This window comes from Amblyraja radiata, chromosome 8 (assembly GCF_010909765.2).
Source record: "Amblyraja radiata isolate CabotCenter1 chromosome 8, sAmbRad1.1.pri, whole genome shotgun sequence".
Lineage (NCBI taxonomy): Eukaryota > Metazoa > Chordata > Chondrichthyes > Rajiformes > Rajidae > Amblyraja > Amblyraja radiata.
In genome coordinates, this window is record NC_045963.1 from 39,727,252 (window position 1) to 39,749,801 (window position 22,550).

At 41.8% G+C, this 22,550-nt stretch overlaps 1 protein-coding gene across 1 annotated transcript in view; it reads right to left on the minus strand.

Annotated features, from left to right (window-relative positions):
• Positions 1 to 22,550, minus strand: part of kcnh1 (potassium voltage-gated channel subfamily H member 1) — a 217,656-nt gene that overhangs the window by 166,414 nt on the left and 28,692 nt on the right. The window contains exons 5-7 of the mRNA XM_033025617.1: positions 17,615 to 17,733; positions 7,945 to 8,337; positions 3,134 to 3,563 (exon numbers count right to left, since the gene is read on the minus strand). Coding sequence (XP_032881508.1) covers positions 3,134 to 3,563; positions 7,945 to 8,337; positions 17,615 to 17,733 — 942 coding nt within the window. The remainder of the gene's footprint in view (positions 1 to 3,133; positions 3,564 to 7,944; positions 8,338 to 17,614; positions 17,734 to 22,550) is intronic.

A 22,550-nucleotide genomic window follows, 5' to 3' on the forward strand; every position in this document is an offset into this window, starting at 1 on the left:
AAGCTACTTAAAAAAGTGACCATTCTGAAATATGTGGCTACACAGACTGAGTCTTTTATTCTCAGTTGCTGCAAATGTTTATTTTCATTGTTGAATCATTGTGTAACATAATTAGATGGACTCTTAACAACTATCTAAATTATTGGTTTGAGATGGCAAACCATTTAGCAATCCAGCATGTTTCATGTAAGCCTTTGGCACTTGCCTGTTATTGGGCATGAACTCAGATCAACTGTGCAAAATAGGCACGAATGAGAAGATACATTCACCTTCTAAGTAAGTGAATACATCGATCTGCATTTTTTATTGCTACAAACTAAATTCAAAATATAAAAAATACTGGAGGCACTTTTTGTTGCATTAAGAAGAAAGTAAAAATAGGTATTGAGGGTTGTGTCATAAACTGTATCAGAAATGAATTTATTTCATCCATGGTGCTATGTAAACAAGCCTGTTAGTCTTAAAAGTTAGTCTTAAAATAACTAAGTGTTGTCATTGGAGTATGAATAAAGCTGCATCATGTCGTAGGATCAACAACAAATTCCATAGTTAAGCACCTTTACAGTTAATGTGCCTAAGGCACTTAGTCATATAACGAAAACAGGCCCTTCAGCCCACCTTTCCATGCTGACCAAGATGCCCCATCTACACAGGTCCTATCTGCCTGGATTTGGCACATATCCCTCTAAACCTTTCCTATATATGTTCCTGTCCAAATGTGTTTTAAATGTTGTTACAATACCTGTCTCAACAACCTTCTCTGGCACCTCGTTCCAAAAAAACCCCACCCTCTGTTGCCCCTCAGGGAGCTATTAGATCTTTTCTCTCTTGATTCCCCTACTCTGGGTTAAGGACTCCGTGCATTCACCCTATCTAATCCCCTCATAATTTTATACACCTCTTTTATACACCCCTCAGCCTCCTGCATTTAAAGGAATAATAAAGTCTTAGCCTGCTCAACTTATCCCTATAGTTCAGGCCCTCGAGTTCTGGCAAATTCCTCGTAAATCTTCTCTGCATTGAAAATCTTTCCAAGCTCATAATGTCCTTCCTATAGCAGGGTGATCAAACCGAAGACAATACTCCAAATGCAGCTTCACCAACATGTTGCACAACTGTAACATAATGTTTAAGAAGGAACTGCAGATGCTGGAAAATCGAAGGTAGACAAAAATGCTGGAGAAACTCAGCGGGTGAGGCAGCATCTATGGAGTTAAGGAAATAGGTAACGTTTCGGGCCGAAACCCTTCTTCAGACTGATGTGAGGGTGGGGGTTCATACCACTGGGGTGCAAACTGCCCAAGCGAAATATGAGATGCTGCCCTCCAATTTACGGTGGTCCTCACTCTGGCCATGGAGGAGGCTGAGGACAGAAAGGTCGGATTCGGAATCGGAGGGGGAGTTGAAGTGCTGAGCCACCGGGAGTTCAGGTTAGTTATTGCGAACCGAGCGGAGGTGTTTAGCGAAGCAATCGCCAAGCCTACGCTTGGTCTCACCGATGTAGAGCAGCTGAGTCCCAGCATCACACGGGAGGGCTGGTCACCAACGCAATATTCCACCTCTCCACCAATTCCAATACTGCTCGCCAGTGGGGGGGCTGTCTGTTACGCTAGTATGGGTGTTGCGGGCCGAAGGTACTGGTTTCCAGGGGGCTAGTATAGACATTGTGGGCCGTATGGATGCTTGGGCAGGCATCCAACTGTTGCAGCGATTTTGAAAGCCGACCACCAAAATTCACTTTGTGAACACAAACTTGTTAAAAAAAAGGCGAGGCAAACAATTGGGCTGCAGACACCCGACAACCAAAATTCACTTTGTGAACACAAACTTGTTTAAAAAAGGCGAGGCAAACAATTGGGCTGCAGGCACCCGACCACCAAAATTCACTTTGTGAACACAAACTTGTTAAAAAAAAAAGGCGAGGCAAACAATTGGGCTGCAGACACCCGACAACCAAAATCCATTTTGTGAACACAAACTTTTTAAAAAGGGCTGCAGCCACTTTACAGTCGCATCGAGGGGACTCACCGTGGAGTAGACGTGCCTTCAGTGTTATTCGCAGCTCAGAGAGCCGTGAGCCTCTCGCTTCCTGGTTCTGGCAGAGACTGAGTGAGGCACGACACTTCCTGGTTTTATAGTCCCTCTCCCTGCCGCCAGCAAGGGGGCAGCAGAGAGAATGGTGAATTTTGTAAAAACATTAATATCTCTCTCATTTTTCATCATCGGAAAAAATCCTCCGCACTCATACGGCGGCTCTGAGCCAGGTGGCCAAAAATGCCGGCCGTAGGTGGCGGCGTTCTCTCGGAAATCGCAGCACAGTCGGCCAAAAGCGGTCAAGATCAGAGATTTAGTAATATAGATAGATAGATAGATGTGGATTCAATAAGAAGATCCAGCATTGAATAAGTTGTAATGTTAGCCAGTCAATTGAAAGTTAAAGATACAGTATGTGGTTCCAACAAATTTGTGTTTAAAATCGCTGGGATAAATGTCAGCAGAACAAATACTTACATAACATTATCCATGACAAATGACAACAGAATAAGAGTCAACTGTACAATTGAACACTTCACTTAAATCACATATGTGTTTCGCCCACACATTTGTGAGAAAGGGCATTCATTCCACTATTCACTGCAGTTGAATGCTGAAGACATTGTGTTTGAAATAGGTGCCCGTATTTGGAGACAAAAGAGATTGCAGATGCAATAATCTTGAGCTAAACACAAAGTGCTGGAGGTACTCAGCAGGTCAAGCAGCATCTGAGGAGGGAGCGGACAGACGACGTCTTAGAATGTAACTCTTCTTTAGACCCTGAAGAAGGTGGCCATATTTGCAAGGGAATCAACTGTCAGCAACTAAAAAAAGTAAAGGTATGTGGCAATGCTTCAGTTTTGGTAAATTTCTGTTTATTTTTTATTTGTTTTCATTTTGTTTCAAAGTAAACTTCACAACATTTTGCACCAGTAATAATTATATCTATGGGGAGATTAGTTTTTAAAAATCCAAATGCTGCCTTTAAGTTCATTTTCACCCAATCCAACCACATAATCAAATTAGCATTAAAGTTCAGAAATGTAATGCGATCATTTAGAAATGCAGAATATAAAGTAAAACCTTTATGAATACTTACAACCAATCATCATCATAGCCACTGCAAAAATCTTCTCACCATCAGTTGTTGGAGCAATGTTACCAAATCCAATACTGGTGAGGCTGGTCATTGTGAAGTAGAGGGAGGCAATATACACAGAGTCTTTACTTGGTCCACCTTCCCACTTCTCGGTTCCACTTGTATTAAAATGATATGGCATTCCTACAGTTTCTCCAAGCTGATATAGCCAACTATCAGTTCTGATTCTGTTTAGTTCTTCGTTGATCACTTCATAATCCCCAATGCTGTACCAGATACAAGCCAACCAGTGAGCTGCCAGCCCAAATACACACACAAGAAGCACCAACACTGCTGCTCCATATTCAATATAATGGTCCAACTTTCGTGCTACTCGGCCTAAACGAAGAAGCCTCACAACTTTCAGGGAGCTGAAGAGACTGCTGATGCCCTGCAAAAATGAAACAATATGTATAACAGTACATATACTAATTATGTCAGAACATTTCAAGTATCACAAAGACTATATATGTCAGATTTATTTTGTACTTTTTATATTGCGTAGATACTTTTTCAAAAATTAAGGTCAAACATAAAATATACCATCACAGGAGGCATCAAAATGGAAGGTTAAGATTGTAGAGTGAGCAGCCATGCTTGAAGGTAGGGAACAAGACATTATGTTTGGGAGAGGGGAGAAAGAAAGACCATCACAACAGGGATGGAGGAGACATGGGACAGTTTGAAGTGAGCAATGGAACACTCAAATCTTCAGGAAGGGGATACAAAGGGCCCAAGGTGAAATTAACAGAGTCTAATTAAACATAGAAACATAGAAAATAGGTGCAGGAGTAGGCCATTTAGCCCTTCGAGCCAGCACTGCCATTCAATATGATCATGGCTGATCATCCAATCAGTACCATGTTCTTGCTTTCTCCCCATATCCCTTGATTCTGTTAGCCCAAAGAGCTATATCTAACTCTCTCTTGATAACATCCAGTGAATTGGCCTCCACTGCCTTCTGTGGCAGAGAATTCCACAGATTCACAACTCCCTAGGTAAAAAAGTTTTTCCTCATGTCAGTCCTAAAGATCCTACTCCTTATTCTTAAACTGTGACCCCTGGTTCTTGACTTCCCCAATATCAGGAACATTTTTTCTGCATTAACCTACAAACCCGCATATCTTTGGGATGTGGGAGCAAACCAGAGCACCTGGAGGAAACCTATGCAGTCACAAGGAGAACGCGCAAACTCCCAAGAGACAGCACCCAAGGTCAGGATTGAACCCGTCTCCAGTGCTGTGAGGCAGCAGTTCTACCAGCTACAGCACTATATCACTTATTCTTAACTCTTGACCATTACACCCTTCTCCACCTATGTTTTTCAAACTGGGTTGATTGTTAATGTGAAACTTGAGTCTTTGCAATATTTTATTCTTATGTTCATTCAAATATCCTGCAACTAAACACTTTAGCTGATGTGAAAATCTAGTTGTCTGTTTGAATATGCAAATCTAAACCCTGTAGTGTACTAATTTGAATATTTATTGACAGATAGTCAGCTGTTAAAGATATAAAACCAAGTAATACCAAAGGAGTGAAGTGGAAAGGCGATACCTGAATGAATGAGTTATGACTATTGGGTCATTATTGTGTAACAGCATGAAAGAATGAGTCACTGCAGCTGCAGCTAATACAATAGATCAGGATAACTTCTAGAACTCAATTTCACACAATATGAGGTCCATATTATTCCGTCATTTTTGGAATAACTGAGCACATTTCAGGAAGTGAAGAAACTTTGTGCTACATCATATTACGTGTGGATAACTGTTCCTATTTTCACAGTTTTCAACAATTGAGCAATTGGCACACCCAATCAGCTTCATGAAGTAATGGAAATAATATTTACAGAAAAAAAAACAAGCAACTTTTAAAACCCCATGTTGTGTTTGTGTAGGCAAACAAATAGTTAAAAAAACTTTAAAAATGTGTAAAATATGCTAATATGACACAATGATTATATTAGAAAAGAAAAGTACACTGGCCTGCTGACTGTAATGCAATGATTCCATTTGATATTGAGTAAACAAAATAAGCTTTACGATATTAAGATACATCTTCATAGACATACACTTTGCCATTCTTCCTCAAATTCATTATCTGCATTGAGCAATTAATAGGGAAGAAATACATCTATATTTTGTGCAAATATAAAATCCCAAATAATGCAAGGGAAGCACGATAAAACTGTAACCTATTATTACTTTCAATCACTTTAAAGAAGGAACATTAAACATATGTTAGAAAATACAAAGCCTACTTTAGTTAGAGCACGATGGTTCCAATTCTTCCCAGCCCAATAGACAGTTAGAAGAGGATCAAGTCAAACAAATAAAGTAGCATGCAAATGGAAAAGTAGGAAGCAAACAGAAAATAAGTTATAAATGGATACTTGCAACAGAAGAGTCCAAATGTCTTAATTATTGTAACACAAAATAACGAGCATAATTTTTTACATGATAAATCAATGCAAAGGAAACAGTGGGATAACATAATTACTTGAACTATGCATAAATCTCATGTTCTCAGTACCAAAATATATTACCTAAATCTAATTTAGTGGTAACAATTCAAACTTTCCTATAAAGGTTATTTATTTATGTACAAGTAGTTTACAAATGGATAGGAATTTCCTCTTATTTCAGTAAACAACCCATTACTAATTAATGTTTTTAATGCATAACGATTTCATGGATACAGACAATTTGAGATGTTGCAGTGAGACTTTATATCAGGATCATTGAACACAATTGAAATGGAAAACAAAACAAAACAAAAGGCTTGCAACTTGGGTTTAGAGAGCTCGGTAGCCATTAAAAGAACAGGAATTTAAAGATTGTTATTTCTGGATTGCTTTGGGTGCCACGTGGTTGTGGGTGTAGGAAAATAAGGATAGATCAGATTAATGCATAGCTGAAGGGGCAGGATGATGTGCTTTGACTTCCTTGATCATTGTGACAATTGGGAACAATACATACAAGACGGATTCCATCAAGCCAGTTTGAGACCAATATCCTTGCTGGGAGGTTTGCAGGTACTGTCGGGGAAGGTGTAAATTGGGTTGACTGGGAAAGGGGATTCAGAGTAGACAATTTAGGAAGGTGCACTGAGACTTAACCAGGATCAATGAACACAATTAAATTGAAAAAGAAAACAAAACACAAGAATACAAGAACATAAGAGCAGGAACATGCCACCAAATCTCCCCAAGTTGATTGGAGTAGGTTGTTTGAAGGAAAAGAAATGTCAAGCAAGTGGGATGTTTTTAAAAGTGTGCTGACAAGAGCTCAGGACATGCACATCCCTGTTAGAGTGAAGGTCAAGGCACACAAACGTAAGGAAATGGCTGATGAGGGAAATTGAGGCTGTGGTCCAGAGTAAGGGGGAGGCATGGGACAGATATAGGCAGCTGGGATCAAGTGTATCCCCAGAGAGGATTTGCGAACTATAGAGCCTATATGCCTATGCCTATTTAAGTGTCTGTCACAATTCCTCTTAAAAAGTCATTGTACTTGATTCCAACACCTTCTCTAGCAGCACATTCCAGATTACGACCAGACTCTGTATAAGAAAACTTCCTCCTCAATTCCTATTTAAAACTCATTCCTTTCACCTGAAATTGAAGCCTCTTGTTTTTCTCAATGCAATTCCAACCTGCTTTACTATGGGATTTTTTTTTACTATCTATGCTATCTTTCCTCTCATAATCTTATATATTTTTATCAGATCACATATAAACCTTTATTGCTCCAGGGAAAAAAGAACGCCCAACCTATCCACTCTCTCCACATAAAGTCCTCCATTCTAGGCAAATCCTGGTGAATCTACTCTGCATTCTCTCCAGTGCAATCACACCCTTCCTATGGTGTGGCACATCAGAACTGCATAAGACACTGCAAGTGTGGCCGCACCAGTGTTTTGTAAAGTTGCAACATAATGTACCAACTATTATATTCTATGGTCTGATCTATGAAGGCCTAGGTTTGCAGATTACCACCCAGTGAGTGAACATTTAAATATACTCCCGTGAATGATTCCTAAACTGTAAATGGCTATTTAATCTCCTGAAGGTAATAAGTTTTGTCCTCTTATTTACCTGTATGTTAAATGAAGGCAATCAACTGATTAAGGAAGTCATTAAATTAGAGAAGGTACAGGAAAAATTCAAAAATATGTTGCTGGGACTGGAGGGCTTGAGATATAAGGAGCGACTGGTGAGGTTGGCAATGTTTTACCTGGAGTGTAGGAGGCTGAGCGGTGACTTCATAGAGATCTTTAACATTACGAGTGGCAAAAATTAGGTGGATGAATGGTCACAATTCCTCTCCCAGGGTAGGGTAGTCTAATACTAGAGGGCATGGGATCAAGGTGCAAGGAAAAGAATTAATGAATTAAAGGGGACATGGAAAGAGCTGCCAGAGAAAGTGATGAATTTAGGTACATGACAATTACAAGGCCTGTATACAGGTTCACCGATAGGAAAGCTTGAGATGGATATGGGCCCACTGCAAGCAAATGGAACTAGCTGAGAAGGACAGGATGATCAGCATGGACAAGTTGTGCCAAATGGCCTGTATCTGTGCCATGACTCTATGACATTTATACAAAAAATACATTCCAGCAAGAGGAACTGAAAAGCATTCTGCGTTAGAAAGACTGATTTGTTTCCTCTTGCTGTCCTAGTTCTGAGATGTTACTTTACAGAAGCTTCTTCACATATATATTATATTTTTAAAATTAGTTCAGAGAACAACTTGTCAAATACTAACCTCATCAACATTTTCAAAGGCATTGATGACATCATATGGCAAACAGGAGAGAAGATCTATAACAAACCAAGTCTTCAAGTAATTCATGCGGATGAGCTTTGGGTCCGAAATTACTTCCCCAGCTGGCCCAACAAAAGTGGTATGAAAATTGAGGACAATGTCTACCAAAAAGATGACGTCGACAATGCTGTCAACCACCAACCAAGTCACATTGTTTTGTTTGGTCTTGAAGGAGACATTGTATGGAACCATGATGGCAGTGTAGAAAGTCAGGATCAGGATAATCCAATCCCAGGAAGTTTTAAATGTACAATAATGTAGGATGATATGGGGTGGAGTCTTTGGTGCTTCTTGTTTGTACTGCGGAAGAATCTCAGAACCAAGCTGTAAAACCTGCACAACGAAGACATAATCGTCATGATTAGATATTACAACATTATAAATGAGAAACAGTTCAACTATGTAGTACATTTCACAGGAGTGAGCATACTGCCAGACCTTGGCAAAAGCTTTGATAACAAGTACCTGAAAGATGGATTACAGGGCGCTGATTTTCAATCAGTCCTGTGTTTGACCTGACAGAGGATCAGAGAGCCCAATTGAAGCTTGTGTGTAAGCTTTTAAAAATATTTTACTTTGGTCTCTTTTATCATTTTCAACAGTTGTGTGTGTATCAATTAACATCTTAAAAATAAAATACGTATTAACATTAACCTTAATAGTTTACAATGTCCTTGAATATCAAAGCTCTTTAAAACAGTTGCAGACATAGATAAAATACAAAGTTTCAACCCTCCCTACCACCCCCCCTCCAATCCTGCAATCTACTCCTACCCCACTTCCACCTTTGTCTGTCAAAGCCTGCCAGAGCTATCCAGTGACCTCAACAGAACACCAGGATGGAAGATTGCAACCTTCACGTGGTCCACCCTGTTTCGACTAATGCAATCAACTCGACGTGCACAAACGGAAGATCAAATAGAACAAGTTGTCCAACAACTTTAGGCTGTGCACGCCACACAAAAGAAGAAGAAGAAGAACAGAACACCGTTTTAAGCCATATCACTACAAAGGCTTCACCACATAATTCGAAGATGCAAATGGTCAGCATGATCAGCCCTCAGCATCCAGATCAGATGATTGCAGCAAGTTGCTGGAAGTAACTGCAAATGACGAGCAGGATTCAGGTAGAGCCAGCTCATTATTTTGCTCAATAAGTTTGTTCAAGCTTATAAATGACATTGCTTTTTTTTAACAAAACAAATACATTCTCTTAACAGTAATTGTCATTGAGTATTTTAGAAAACAATGTCCACATTAATCTTGAGTGTTGTGCATAAACAATTGCTCACAAAGAGTAGTAGTTGACAAGGGGAACCCTTGTTAGCACGTTTGATATTGCTCCTAATCAGGAGTGCACAAACTCAAGAGCTTTTAGCCCAGTTAGGCAGACCCAATGTCCATAAATGGAATGGGACCAAAATGAAATCTCTTTGCATTCTCCTCAATCTTATCTGCCAGACCTATGCCATGCCCCACTTTTACCCTCCTAATTTCCTTTTTAAGTATGCTCCTCAATCCCCTATACTCCTCCAGGGATAGAGTTGATCCTAGCAACCTAAACCTTACCCAAAACCTCATTTTTTCTTGCCAATTTCACTCATCATCCATGGTTCTGTTTGCTATATACCCTGCCCTTCACTCAAGTGGTTTGGGTGGACGATTGAGTCCACGACATAAAGGTAAGATTTACTCTATATCCAATAGAAAGAAATACAAATCAAACAAGATACACGATACATTTATTTGTCACATGTACCAATTGGTACAGTGAAATGTGTGGTCTCCATACAGCCATACGAATAATAAAGAGCACAGAACACAAAACAACAAGGATCGTATGATTAGTTCTCATTTACTTAAAGCAGGCAAGAAAAGTTTAAATAACCCAAACAATGTCAATATGTGGTCATCGCAAATAGGAGACATACTCACTAATTTTATGTAAAACCGAAGGGAGCAAAATGACTGTCATCTATAGAATGAAGCACAGCACACAGCCATTCAAGAGAACCCGAGATCATAAAACCATAAGTCAGGAGATACAACAAGGTGCACAACATCATGTTTTACCAAACTGTTCAAGGCCAAGCTTTAAGACAACAAGATGGTCTTACATGTCTCATTGTGCACATAATATTAGCTTTGAGGTGACAGGGTATATGTAATAAGTCATGTACACTGGACCTTTTTGCCTTCCATCAAAGTGAGGAATGTGGGGAATCCGCTGTGGTGGATGTTTATGTTAACTTTTATGTAGTTGTGTGTCTTGTTGCTTTTTTTTCGTATGGCTGTATGGTAATTTGCATATCTTAATTGGTACATGTGACAATAAAAGACCTTTGAAACCGATCTTGGAAATGAATTAGAATTGTCCTTAAAAATTGGCAAAGGTAGACCTGTTTAATGGTATTCTAAAAATTAAATATTGCAATGCCAGAAATCTAAAAAGGACAGATGCTCGAAATCCTCAGCAGCTCGAGTAGCATTTATGAAGAAAGAAGCCAAGTTAATGTTTCAAATCGGTGACCTTTCATCAGAATTCATGTGAAGTTCTGATGAAAGGTCACCTACCTGAAATATAAATTCTCTCTCTCCTCTGATGTTGCCTGACCAGCTTAGTATTTCCAATATTTTCTGTAATGATTTAATAGGATATGTTTCCTAAAATATGTAATGGATTGGAATATCTCCTATAAAGCACATAATGCACAATCTTTCATACATCATATTTGTGATCTCACTAACCATTACTTCACCACGCCCAGCCTTACAATAGAGGATGATCTAGCTCCCATGGACACATGAAAAGACAAATATTTAACTTCTTATACGTTTCATTAATTTCAAATGCTCTGGAAGCAAAGCATTTCAGCAGGACACTCACTGAGGTCTCCACAACTAAATCCATAAAGGTCAGCAATATCGGTAGTGGGTATTCTATTGTTTGTCATGTATAATCATTTGGAAGAGAATGGGATTTGCATGACTAGTAAGTTTGTCAATGGCACCAAAATTGCGGTATAATGGGTCACATTTGGAGGATTGCCTGCAGTTCTGGTCGCCACATGATAAGAAAGATGTGATTAAGATGGGAGATGCAGAGAAGAATTGCAGGTATGTTGCCTAGATCGGTGAGCTTGACCTATATGTAGAGATATGTTTTCCCATGAGCTAAGGAGACTGAGAGGTAATTCAATTGAGGTAAATAAAAGTATGAGGTATAGATAGGGTAGCCTGTGCCTGTTTCCCATGATTCCCACAAGAGGAAATAGGTTTAAGGTGAAAGGGGGGAGGTTTAAAGGGGATCTGAAGTGTACATTTTTCACACAAAGAGTAGCTACATCTGGAATGAGCTGCCTGAGGAGGAGGTGGAGGCAGATACGTCTAAATAGGTACTTGAATGGGTAAGGGATAAAGAATATGGAACTATTGCAGGCAAGTGGGTTCAGTATTGAAAGGCAAGATGGTCAGTATAGATGTGGCAGGTCAAAGGGCCTGTTTCCATACTAAGTTAAATATGTAAAGATGACAACATGTATTAAATTTAAATCATGCTTGATAGCAGAGATTTTCAAGTTACAAATTCTAAAGAGAAAAAAATCCTTTCACTACAAAAATTGTGTGCATTGCTGCTCATCCTGATGACAAAGGTATGTGCATATTCTGTTCAGAAACCAGGTAAATGCTAACCTCGGCTTCATGATAGGGACTTCAAAGCATTAATGTTTGAAGTGATGGCAATTCTGAAATCTCAGCGGGAATTTTACCATGGAAACCAATTATTAGCATCATCTAACAATCATGTCAGTAAATCAAAAAAGAACTAAAATCACAGGATAAGTGTAAAATAGCAACCAGTGTTAATCACATTGTTTCTTAAGATAGTTTTAAATATATTAGGCTAAATCCTGTATGTAATGAACACTGTACAATTACGTGATCAGTGATTAACATGCTACAACATTCTACTTGCATAATTATTCATCATCTTTATGTCTGGATAGATGACTTCCATTTCAGTTCTCCTGTAATTTACAATGCAAGATTCAGGTACAATTGTGCTTATACTTTGCAATATAGGAGGGTTTGCGAGTGCTACTTAAGGGGGTTAAACTAGAGTGGCAGAGGGGTAGGAATCAGAGCAGCAGGTCAGCAAGTTGAGAGACTGATGCGAAGGTAGAGAATGTGACAAGTCTAAAAGGAAGGTCAGGAAAGGACAGATCAATGAATATGGGGAGACAGGCCAAACCGTGTTTATTTCAATGCAAGGAGTACTATGGGTAAAGCAGATTAACTTCGTGCTTGGATCAGCGCATGGGAATATGATGTTGCAGCAATTTCCAGAGACTTGGTTGTGAGAGAGACAGGACACAGCTCAACATTTCAAGGTTTTAATGTTTCAGATGTGATAGAGAAACAGATATGTAGACAAATTACAGAAAGTTGCAAAAGCAACAGGGTTGTTGTCTTGGGTGACTTTACCTTTAAAAGTTAGTAGACTGAGTGGGACCCATTGGGTCCCAGTCACACAGGAGGCCTGGGGGTAGGGGTAGAGGGGGGGGGGGTGGTGGTGGTAGAGAGGGATGGTGGGTGGGATGGGGGTGGGGGGGGGTGGGGGGGGGAGGTTGTGAGGGGGGGTTGTGCGGGTGGGGGGGGTTGTGGTAGGGTGGAGGGGCGTGTGAGGTAGGGGGAGGGGTGTGTGTGGTGGGGTAGTGTGGGGGAAGGGGCGGGTGAGGGAAGGGTGGGGGAGGGGGCGGGTGAGGGAAGGGGGGTGTAGGGGAGGGGGCGGGTGAGGGAGGGGGGGTGTAGGGGAGGGGGCGGTTGCAGGGATGGGGGGCTTGTAGGGGAGGGGAGGTCGAGGGGAGAGGGGGTATAGGGGAGGGGGGGTATATGGGAGGGGAGATCGAGGGATATAGGGGAGGGGGGTATAGGGGAGGGAGTTGTGGGGGAGGGGGTTGTGGGGGAGGGGGGTAGAGGGGAGGGGGCTGTGGGGGAGGGGGGTAGAGGCGAGGGAGGGTGTGGGGGAGCGGGCTGTGGGGGAGGGGGCTGTGGGGGAGGAAGGGTGTGGGGGAAGGGGAAGTGTGTATGTGGGAGGGGGTGGTGTGGGCCCCCGCTCACAGTACACAGAACACAGACCCCGCTCGCACTTTGCTCACTACGCTCCTTCAGCTTTATTCTTGCGGCGGGTGATTGATAGCAGGTGCCGGAAGGGGCGTCGCCGTCCTGGCGAATAACAGACCAAAACCTTTCCTAATATTTCACCGATCGGAACAAAACATATTTGACGCAGCAGAGGAGAATGGTGAGTAAGGTGACAAAAAATCGTAGTGCTATGGGGGGTCGTTTTTGCGTAATTTTAATTACAACGCAGACCGGAAGTGGTCAAGATGAGAGTTTTAGTAATAGTATATAGCTGACTGCGACTTTCATAGTGCACAGTGCAAAATTCAAGAGGGTTTCTTGAATCCATATGTAGATAGTCCAACTAGTGGATAGACCACACTTGGACAAAAAAAAATGTAGATGGCTTGGTTAGTAAATTTGCCAATGGCACAAAAATTAATGTAGTTGCGGACAATGACGGAGGTGGTCAATTAATACAGCAAGATATAGATCAGTTCCACTAATAGACAAAGAAAAGGCAGATGTGGTTTCTTCCAGAGTAAGAGTGAGGTGTTGCACTTTGGGAGATTAGATGTAAGGGGAAAGTATACTGTTAATGGCAGAACCCTTAAAAGTATTGATATATAAAGAGATCTTGGGGTACAAATCCATAGTTTCCTGAAAGGAGCAACAGGAGCAGAATGGTTTATAAAAAGTGTATGATATGATTGCCATCATCAAACTTGGCACTGAATATTCGACTCATGAACTCTTATTATTAATTCTCATGTTGCAGTTTTATAAGTTTAGAACATTAACTTGTGGACCAACCCAGTCCTTTTCCATAACTATTTTAAAGCAAAAATAAATGTGGTCACTGATTCCATAATACTTGCCCAATGACATTTCAGTCACTTGTCCTATTTCCTAAGAGTAGGTCAAGCTTTGCCCTCTCGTTTGTAGAGTCCTCTACATATTACCCAAGGAAATTTTCCTGAACATACATAATAAATTCCATTCCATCGAAGCCCTTGGTATCATGGCAATCCCAGTATCTATTGGGGAAAATTAAATCCCCTATAATGACAACCCTATTGGTCTCTCAGATGTCTGCAATCTCCTAGCACGTGTTCCATTCATTCCCGTTGACTATTTGGGGGCCTACAGAACAATCCCAACATGGCGATTCTTCTCTTGTTATGTCTCAGCTCCGTCCACATATCCTCATTGGACGATCTGTCAGTAATGTCATCTTGGACTACTGCCGTGATGTTTTTCTTAGAGGTATAGGTATAAGAGGAGGGGAAGTTGCTTTCTTGATTAAGGAAAACAGCACATGTACCTTAGAAGATTAAGCTGTCAGTCCTCTCTCCCTTAGCCAGATTTCCAGATTGGCTATAACACCCCTGTCCAACGCACTTATCCATTTCTTGAGTTCATCTTCCTACCAGTTAGGCCTCTTGCACTGAAATCAATGCAATATAATCTAACTGTCTGTCCTTGCTCCCTGCCGTGCTCCTGCATGTCCTGTCTACTGAACTTGCTGTTATTGACTAGGTTCCTCATCAATATCACATCCTCAATTCAGAATCATAGTTATTATTGGCCAGGACGAGTGTCTTTGGCCCATCAAATTCTTGCCTCATTGGAGCAATCCTGTCTTTTCCTATTCTTTCACCTCATCCCTAAAAATCTATTCTGTTTCGTGTGTATCCAATTCCCTTTTGAAGACGCGGTTTGATCCTACTTCCATCATCTTAGAGATGGTGATCCAGATCCTATCTATTCTGAGTAAACATTTTTATTTCTCAGATTCCCTTATGTCTTTTTCCCAGAGCTTTAAACACGTGCTCCTGGTCTTTGAGATAGAAACAGGTTTCCTTTGGTTACCCTGTCTAAATCAGCCATGATCTTCTGGACTTCCTCCTCTCAACTTCTTTATGCCAAGGAGAACCACTTTCCACAGTTTAATCTTTAATCCCTTATCCCTGGAACCATTCTAATAAATCTTTTCTGAACACATTGCCATAATCAGTGTTTAGTACAGTGTCTTAACCTCTCCTATTGTACTTAAACTGTCTATTTGAGTTGGAGGATTCCTTAATAGCCAAATTCTTCTTCTACCACTTGTATTATATGTGAATAGACTAACCCATTTGACTTAATTTCACAACCAGGTTATTATTAAAGAATCCTTCAACTCGTAAATATACATTGTGAGTACAAAATCCTTTATTAACCACTTAGTCAAAATCCCTGTTGCTTTCAGAGATTGATGCACGTATATATCAGGGCCCTCTGTTCTTACAGTCCATAGGACTGTGCCATTTAGTTTATAAATTTGGTGGACGGCACGACTTTCGTCAGCAGCGGCCTCTGCAGTCCGTCTGCGTTTTTATTATTTTATGTCTATGTTTTTATGTAGTTTTTGTTATTTTTTGTTGGGGTATGTGTGTGGGGGGGTGGGGGTGGTGTGTGGGGGTGGTGTGGGGGGGAGGGGGTAACTTTTAAATCTCTCCCTGCACGGGAGACCCGACCTTTTCTTTGTCGGGTCTCCGTTGTCGTTGGGGCTGCAACGAGGAGCGGCCTCCAACAGGAAGACCGGGGGCTGTGGTGCCGACTACTCACCTCACCGTCACGGGGCTGGCCGAGTCCAGAGCGGGTGGAGCTGTGGTGGACGCTGCTGCGGCCCGACCTCCGGAGATTCGGTGGCTGCAACTGCGGGTTTGGCGGACGGCGGCACCGGGAGCCCGCGGGTCCCTGGAGGGAGACCGCTTTTCGGGGCTTCCGCAACGGCGACTTCTCCCGCCCGAGTTGCGGGGTTGAAGAGCTCCTGGAGCGGGGCCTACATCACCGCCCCGCGCGGCTTGGAATGGCCGCGGGACTGCGAGCGCGCGCCGGGGGCTCTAACATCAAGACCCGGTGTGCGACCTTGCATCACCCGGCGTGGCTTTAATGGCCGCGGGACAATTCGCCATCGCCAGCCGGGGGCTTTGACTTTGACTCTGACATCGGGGGGGGGGGGGGGGAAGAGTGCAGTGGAGAGATAAGTTTTTTTGGCCTTCCATCACAGCAATGTGATGGATGTTTATGTAAATTATGTTGTGCCTTGGGTCTATTTGTTTGTAATGTATGGCTGCAGAAACGTCATTTCGTTTGGACCTCAAGGGGTCCAAATGACAATAAATTGAATTGAATTGAATTGAATTGAATTGAATATTAACATGCCTTATTCTTTTAGCCACAGTAGATAGTATTACCATGTTTAATTCTGGGACACTTGTCTTTTTGTAATCAATTGCTTTCCACTTCATTGAATTGAAAACAAGAATTTCTTGAGGTACAGGAACATTTTTGGGTACAGGAACAATAGTGGAGACTTTGAAGCAGGCAGGGACAGTGCAGGTTTGCAGGGACAGATTGAAAATGACTGTGTAGACTGGTGCCAGTTGTTCGACACAGAGCTTGAGGATAGAGGGGAAAACATTGTCCGATCCTGGAGATTTCTGGCTTTTTGGTCTCCAGAATAGCTTTTCCACCTCCTCAATTTCTATTGTTAGTGATGGAGAAGTGGCCAGACTGATGTTGGGCAGCAAGGAGGGGTGGGTAGTGGAGGAGCGCCCAGTCTTTGCAGACTGGAGTCTGGCTGTAGGTGGGTGTGGTGGTGATTGGAGTAGAACTCATTCAGGTCTTTGGTCAGCTGATGATTGTCCAAGGACCAAGTTTTCCTCTTGTAGCTAGTGATTTTTTGCAAGCCCTTCCACACTGAAGACGAGTCATTAGCTGAGAACTTGCTCCTCAACTTCTCAGAGTACCTTTCTTTGGCAGCTCTGATTCCTCTTCTCAGCTTGTACTTGGCCTGCCTGTAGAGGTCTGCATCTTCGCTCCTGTAGGCCTCATCTTTAGAATGGTGGAGCTGTCTTTAGTTCTGCTGGAAACCAAGGCTTGTCGTTGTTGAACCTGATCCGGGTACTAGTGGGAATGCAACTGTCCTCGCAAAAGCTGACATATGATGTCACGGTGTCTGTATATTCATCGAGGCTTGTGATTGCTTCCCTGAACACATTCGAAACAGTGCAGTACAACCATTTGGAATTTACCCTCCATACTCATGTAATTAATATTTGTCATAACAAACAATCTGCTGGAGGAACTCAGTGCGTAGATCTGCACTGATGCAGGCTTTCAACCTGAATTGTTGACAATTCCTTCACCCTCAGATGCTGCTCAACCAGCTGAGTTCGTTCAGCAGGTTTTTTGTTGCTCCAGATTTCAGCATCTGCAGTCTCCTGTGTATTTATTAATATCTGGAGTTGTAATCTGCAATGGAATCGCTAGGAAAATGTTCTGTAATTGATTGTAAATTGTAATTCACTATAAAGCACATAAAACATCCTGCGGTTCTAAACATATACCATAAAGCCAAATTTTTATTTTACCACTTGTATGATATGTGAAAAGACTAACCCATTTGACTTAATTTCACAACCAGGTTATGTCTCACCTCAGCCAGCCGTGAATGCTTGTGTACACTTTCTCCTTTATGCACAGTTGGAGCAAGTTGCTGCAAGACACCTCTGCTGCTCGTGAGTGCTCTTGTCAGACGAGCAAATTTACCCCAGCCTGCAAATACATAAAACAGTTTCAGAAATTATGCCATATACCAACTAATATAAAAGTACAAGACAATATGGAATAAGAAAAAAATATTGTATAAATTTGTCCAGATCATAATAAAGCCAACCTTTTCTATTCTCATGTACAATGGAACATACAGATTTAATTTCCATCATGAGTTATTCTTAACATCCTTTATTTTCAAAACATTCTTTCATCATGCTCATTTAAAGGAAGAATTATTTTTTTTCTAATCATAGCTAAATCACTGGGCCAGGCTGCACTGACTCCTAAACTATGAGTAAACGCTCACTAGTTCATTGTAACGTGTGCAGATGTCTATATCTGACCTCCTGCTCAGTGGCAAGCCCAGGTCATTATGAAACTTACTGAGCCAAGAAGCTTGTAACTCGCTCCTCATCGCCAAAGCTGATATAATTGCAGGGCTCCATTTATTCAGAAAGGGTGATCAAACTGCTTTTAAGAAGTGTGACTTACTAGGTTTTGTGCATTACTTTTATTTATATTATTTTATGTTTGTTATAATTAATTTATAATCATTTATGATTTGAAATTGATTCAATACAATTCAAACAATATTTCCACCAGTTTCAACTGCTTTTAAATGTCACATGAACTGCCAAAGGCCATCAAGGTGGTGCAAAGGATGAGGCCCGGGGATGTGTTGCCTAGTGGAGGTCTGACTGATATTGTTCCACACTCTAGGTGTGGGATGACCAGAGAATTGAGATCCTGAAATCATTAGGTTAAAGTGGCCCTAGAGTCAGAACAGAGTGGTTAGTGACACGTATCAAGCATGACACGGTATAATAAATGCTCTCTAATGGGGATTTGTGGCATCAAACAAAGTTCTGGCATTCAGCTGGATGAGTAGGTGAACAGTTGAAAAATGTTCACAAAAAAGCTAACATAGAAACATAGAAACATAGAAAGTAGGTGCGAGAGTAGACCACCAGGTCCGTCGAGCCCGCACCGCCATTCGCTCACGGCTGAACACTAAACAGACACACTTACCCACAAACAGTAGACACAAGACACAGAACACAAGACACTACCCTCCCCTTTATACCGCTATCACCCCTCTCCACCCCAAGAACCTCGTGATCTCCTGGGGGAGGCAAAAAAACGGATAAAAACCCAGGTCCAATTCGGGAAAAAAATGTTTTTTTTTAACTAACTTTTTAATCATTTAAACTAAAAACTGAGATAAGCATATAGCTTGAGATGGATTACAAGCTTTATCAAAACTTTACAAAATAAGATAATTTTGTATTAGTGTTTCACCTGATATCCTTTACACAAGCTGCATTGGCAAAACACATGATAAAGATGCCTTTCAGAATGGAAGGTTGGTTCAGTGGACATCTATGTTTAACAATGGATAAGATGGCAAAAGTAATGAGCATCATATTCTAATAATGGTGAATGACGATGCTTTTGCCATCATTCCAACCAAACATTCTGGTCCATTAGGTGGAAATTATGAGATAGCTTAGAGGCACATATGAGGGGAGAGGTAGCACAAAAAAACAATTTCAGATGCTAGCCAATTTACTGGATGACATCTATCACAAATTCAAGACCCAAAGTCAAAATTTTAAAATACTGCAAATGCTAGAAAGCTGAAATAAAGACAGAAAATGTTGGATAGGTTCAGCCAGTCAGGCAACCTCCGTGGAAAGAGATGCACTTAATGTTTCAGGTCTGCAACCCTTTGTCACAACTGGGAAAAAGAGAGATGCAAGTTAGTTTTCAGTAGGAGCGAGTTTGGGGAGAACAAAGGGAAGATCAGTGATATGAAGACGTAATAGCTTAAAGATGACAGTTAGCAGCATATTAAACAACTTGTAATGTGGAGGTACAGTTGACCCATTGTTTTTCATATCCTACTCAAACAGGTCTAGCATGGAGGGCAGGTCTCACCACCTCACTGTTAACATTTCACACAGACCAAGAAGATTAACATGCTGACTCAAGATTCCAGCATCTGCAGTTCTTTGAGCAAAACACAGTGTTGGTGGAACTCACTGGTCAGGCAGTATCTGTGGAGGGATTGGAAAGGCAACGTTTCAGGTCGAGGTCCATCCTCACTTTAAAGTGCTGATAACTACTCCCATTGAGCCATTTTGACATTCTATCACACATATTCTTTTTGTTCTGCACATTACTCTCCTGCCTTTTCTACTGAAAAAATATCTGTATCTCTCTACATACATAGATACATAGACAATAGGTCATTCAATGTGATAATGGCTGATCATCCACAATCAGTATCCGTTCCCCATATCCCTTGATTCCACTAGCCCTAAGAGCTCTATCTAACTCTCTTTTAAATGCACCCAGTAAATCAGCCTCCACTGCCTTCTGAGGCAGAGAATTTCACAAATTCACAACCCTATGGGTGAAAAGGTTTTTCTTCATCTCAGTTCTAAATGGCCTATCCCTGATTCTTAAACTGTGGCCCCTGGTTCTGCACTTCCCAAACATCGGGAACATGTTTCCTGCATCTAGCATGTCCAATCCCTTAATAATTTTACATGTTTCAATAAGATCCCCTCTCCAGTGAATTCCAGTGAATACAAGCCCAGACGCTTCATTCTTTCATCATCTCACAGTCCCTCCATCCCCAGAATTAACCTAGTAAACTTAAGCTGCAGGGTGACTTGGACAGGTTGGGTGAGTGGGCAGATACATGGCAGATGCAATATAATGTGGATAAATGTGAGATTATCCACTTTGGTGGCAAGAACAGGAAGGCAGATTATTATCTGAATGGTGTCAGGTTAGGAAAAGGGGAAGTACAATGAGACCTCAATAGCAAGAATGTCCTTCCTCAAATTAGGAGACCAAAACGGCACACAATACTCCAGGTGTGGTCTCACCAAGGCCCTGTCCAAATGCAGAAGGACCTCTTTGCTCCTATACTCAACTCCTCTCATTATGAAGGCCAACATGCCATTAGCTTTCTTCACTGCCTGTTGTACCTGCATGCTTACTTTCAGTGACTGATGTACAAGGACACCCAGGTCTCATTGTACTTCCCCTTTTCCTAACCTGACACCATTCAGATAATGGTTGTGAAACTCTTTTCTTTATTCTGAGCGGAGGTGTTCGGCGAAACGATCGCCCAACCTACGCTTGGTCTCACCGATGTAAATCAGTTGACATCTAGAGCAGCGGATGCAGTAGATGAGGTTGGAGGAGATACAGGTGAACCTTTGTCGCACCTGGAACGACTGCTTGGGACCTTGGGTGGAGTCGAGGGGGGAGGTGAAGGGACAGGTGTTGCATTTCTTGCGGTTGCAACGGAAAGTGCCCGGGGAGGGGGTGGTGCGGGAGGGAAGGGACGAATTGACGAATCCGCAATAACCTACCTGACCTCCCGGTGGCTCAGCACTTCAACTCCCCCTCCCATTCCCAATCCGACCTCTCTGTCCTGGGTCTCCTCCATTGCCAGAGTGAGCAACAGCGGAAATTGGAGGAACAGCACCTCATATTCCGTCTGGGGACCTTGCGTCCTTATGGCATTAACATTGAATTCTCCCAATTTGGCTAGCCCTTGCTGTCTCCTCCCCTTCCTTAACCCTCTAGCTGTCTCCTCCCACCCTCCCATCCGCCCGCCCTCGGGCTCCTCCTCCTCCTCCCCTTTTCCTTCTTTCTTTCCCCCACCCCCCATCAGTCTGAAGAAGGGTTTCGGCCCGAAACGTCGCCTATTTCCTTCGCTCCATAGATGCTGCTGCACCCGCTGAGTTTCCCCAGCAATTTTGTGTACCATTCAGATAATAATCTGCCTTCCTGTTCTTGCCACCAAAGTGGATAACCTCACATTTATCCACATTATATTGCATCTGCCATGTATCTGCCCACTCACCCAACCTGTCCAAGTCACCCAGCATTCTCATGGCATCCTTTTCACAGTTCACACTGCCATCCAGCTTTGTGTCATCTGCAAACTTACTAATGCAGGGCTCTCGCTTAACTTTTTTTCCCTGTTGCCAGCCTGGCAACCTTGGCAGCTTTTTAGGTTGCCAAATGACAGTTTAGGTGGCCATTTAAGATGGCTCGCATGACGCGTCCGATAATGTGCTTGGACGAAGTGCGTAGTTACCAGTCGGAATTATACTCAATGAAGCTTTCACATATTATTTCTGTTTCAAATAAAGTCACAAACTAAACATTCAGCAATCAAGACATGATATATCTCACAATGACATGCAGCAAAATTATAATACAGTATCTCAATTCTTTTTACACATTGCAATTAATGCAATTTCTATTATTTCTTTCCACTTCCAAACAAAAATGTGGTTGGATTATTCAGCGTATGATCAACCTGTGTCAATAAATCTTGGACCATGGTAACATATATGGGTACGTATAATTGTGAATGTTGCTCATTAAATAACAGTACTGATACTCCATATTAAGAGCATTGATTTGCCGTTAAAATGAATTATATAATAACGTGTCAACGGTAGCAGTGACAATCGAACACCGCGGTTTTAATGTTCCACGTGTTCACAATATAATGAAACCATCTTTATGGATTAAAACAAATAATAACATTGGGAATTAAAACACAATTGATTGCATTCCGTTATCAAACATAGTCAATGTTCGCTCTGAAGACATTTCCAGGACAATAGGGTCAGGGTGTGTGTGAATCAGTGCGGGGTGGGTAGATGGCGGGGGGGGGGGGGGGATTAGAAGGCAGTCGGTGCAGAATGGATGGATTGAGGAAGGTGAATTAGTACGTGTTGGTTGGAGTAGGTAAAATTGTGAGGGGAGAGCACGGGGGATGT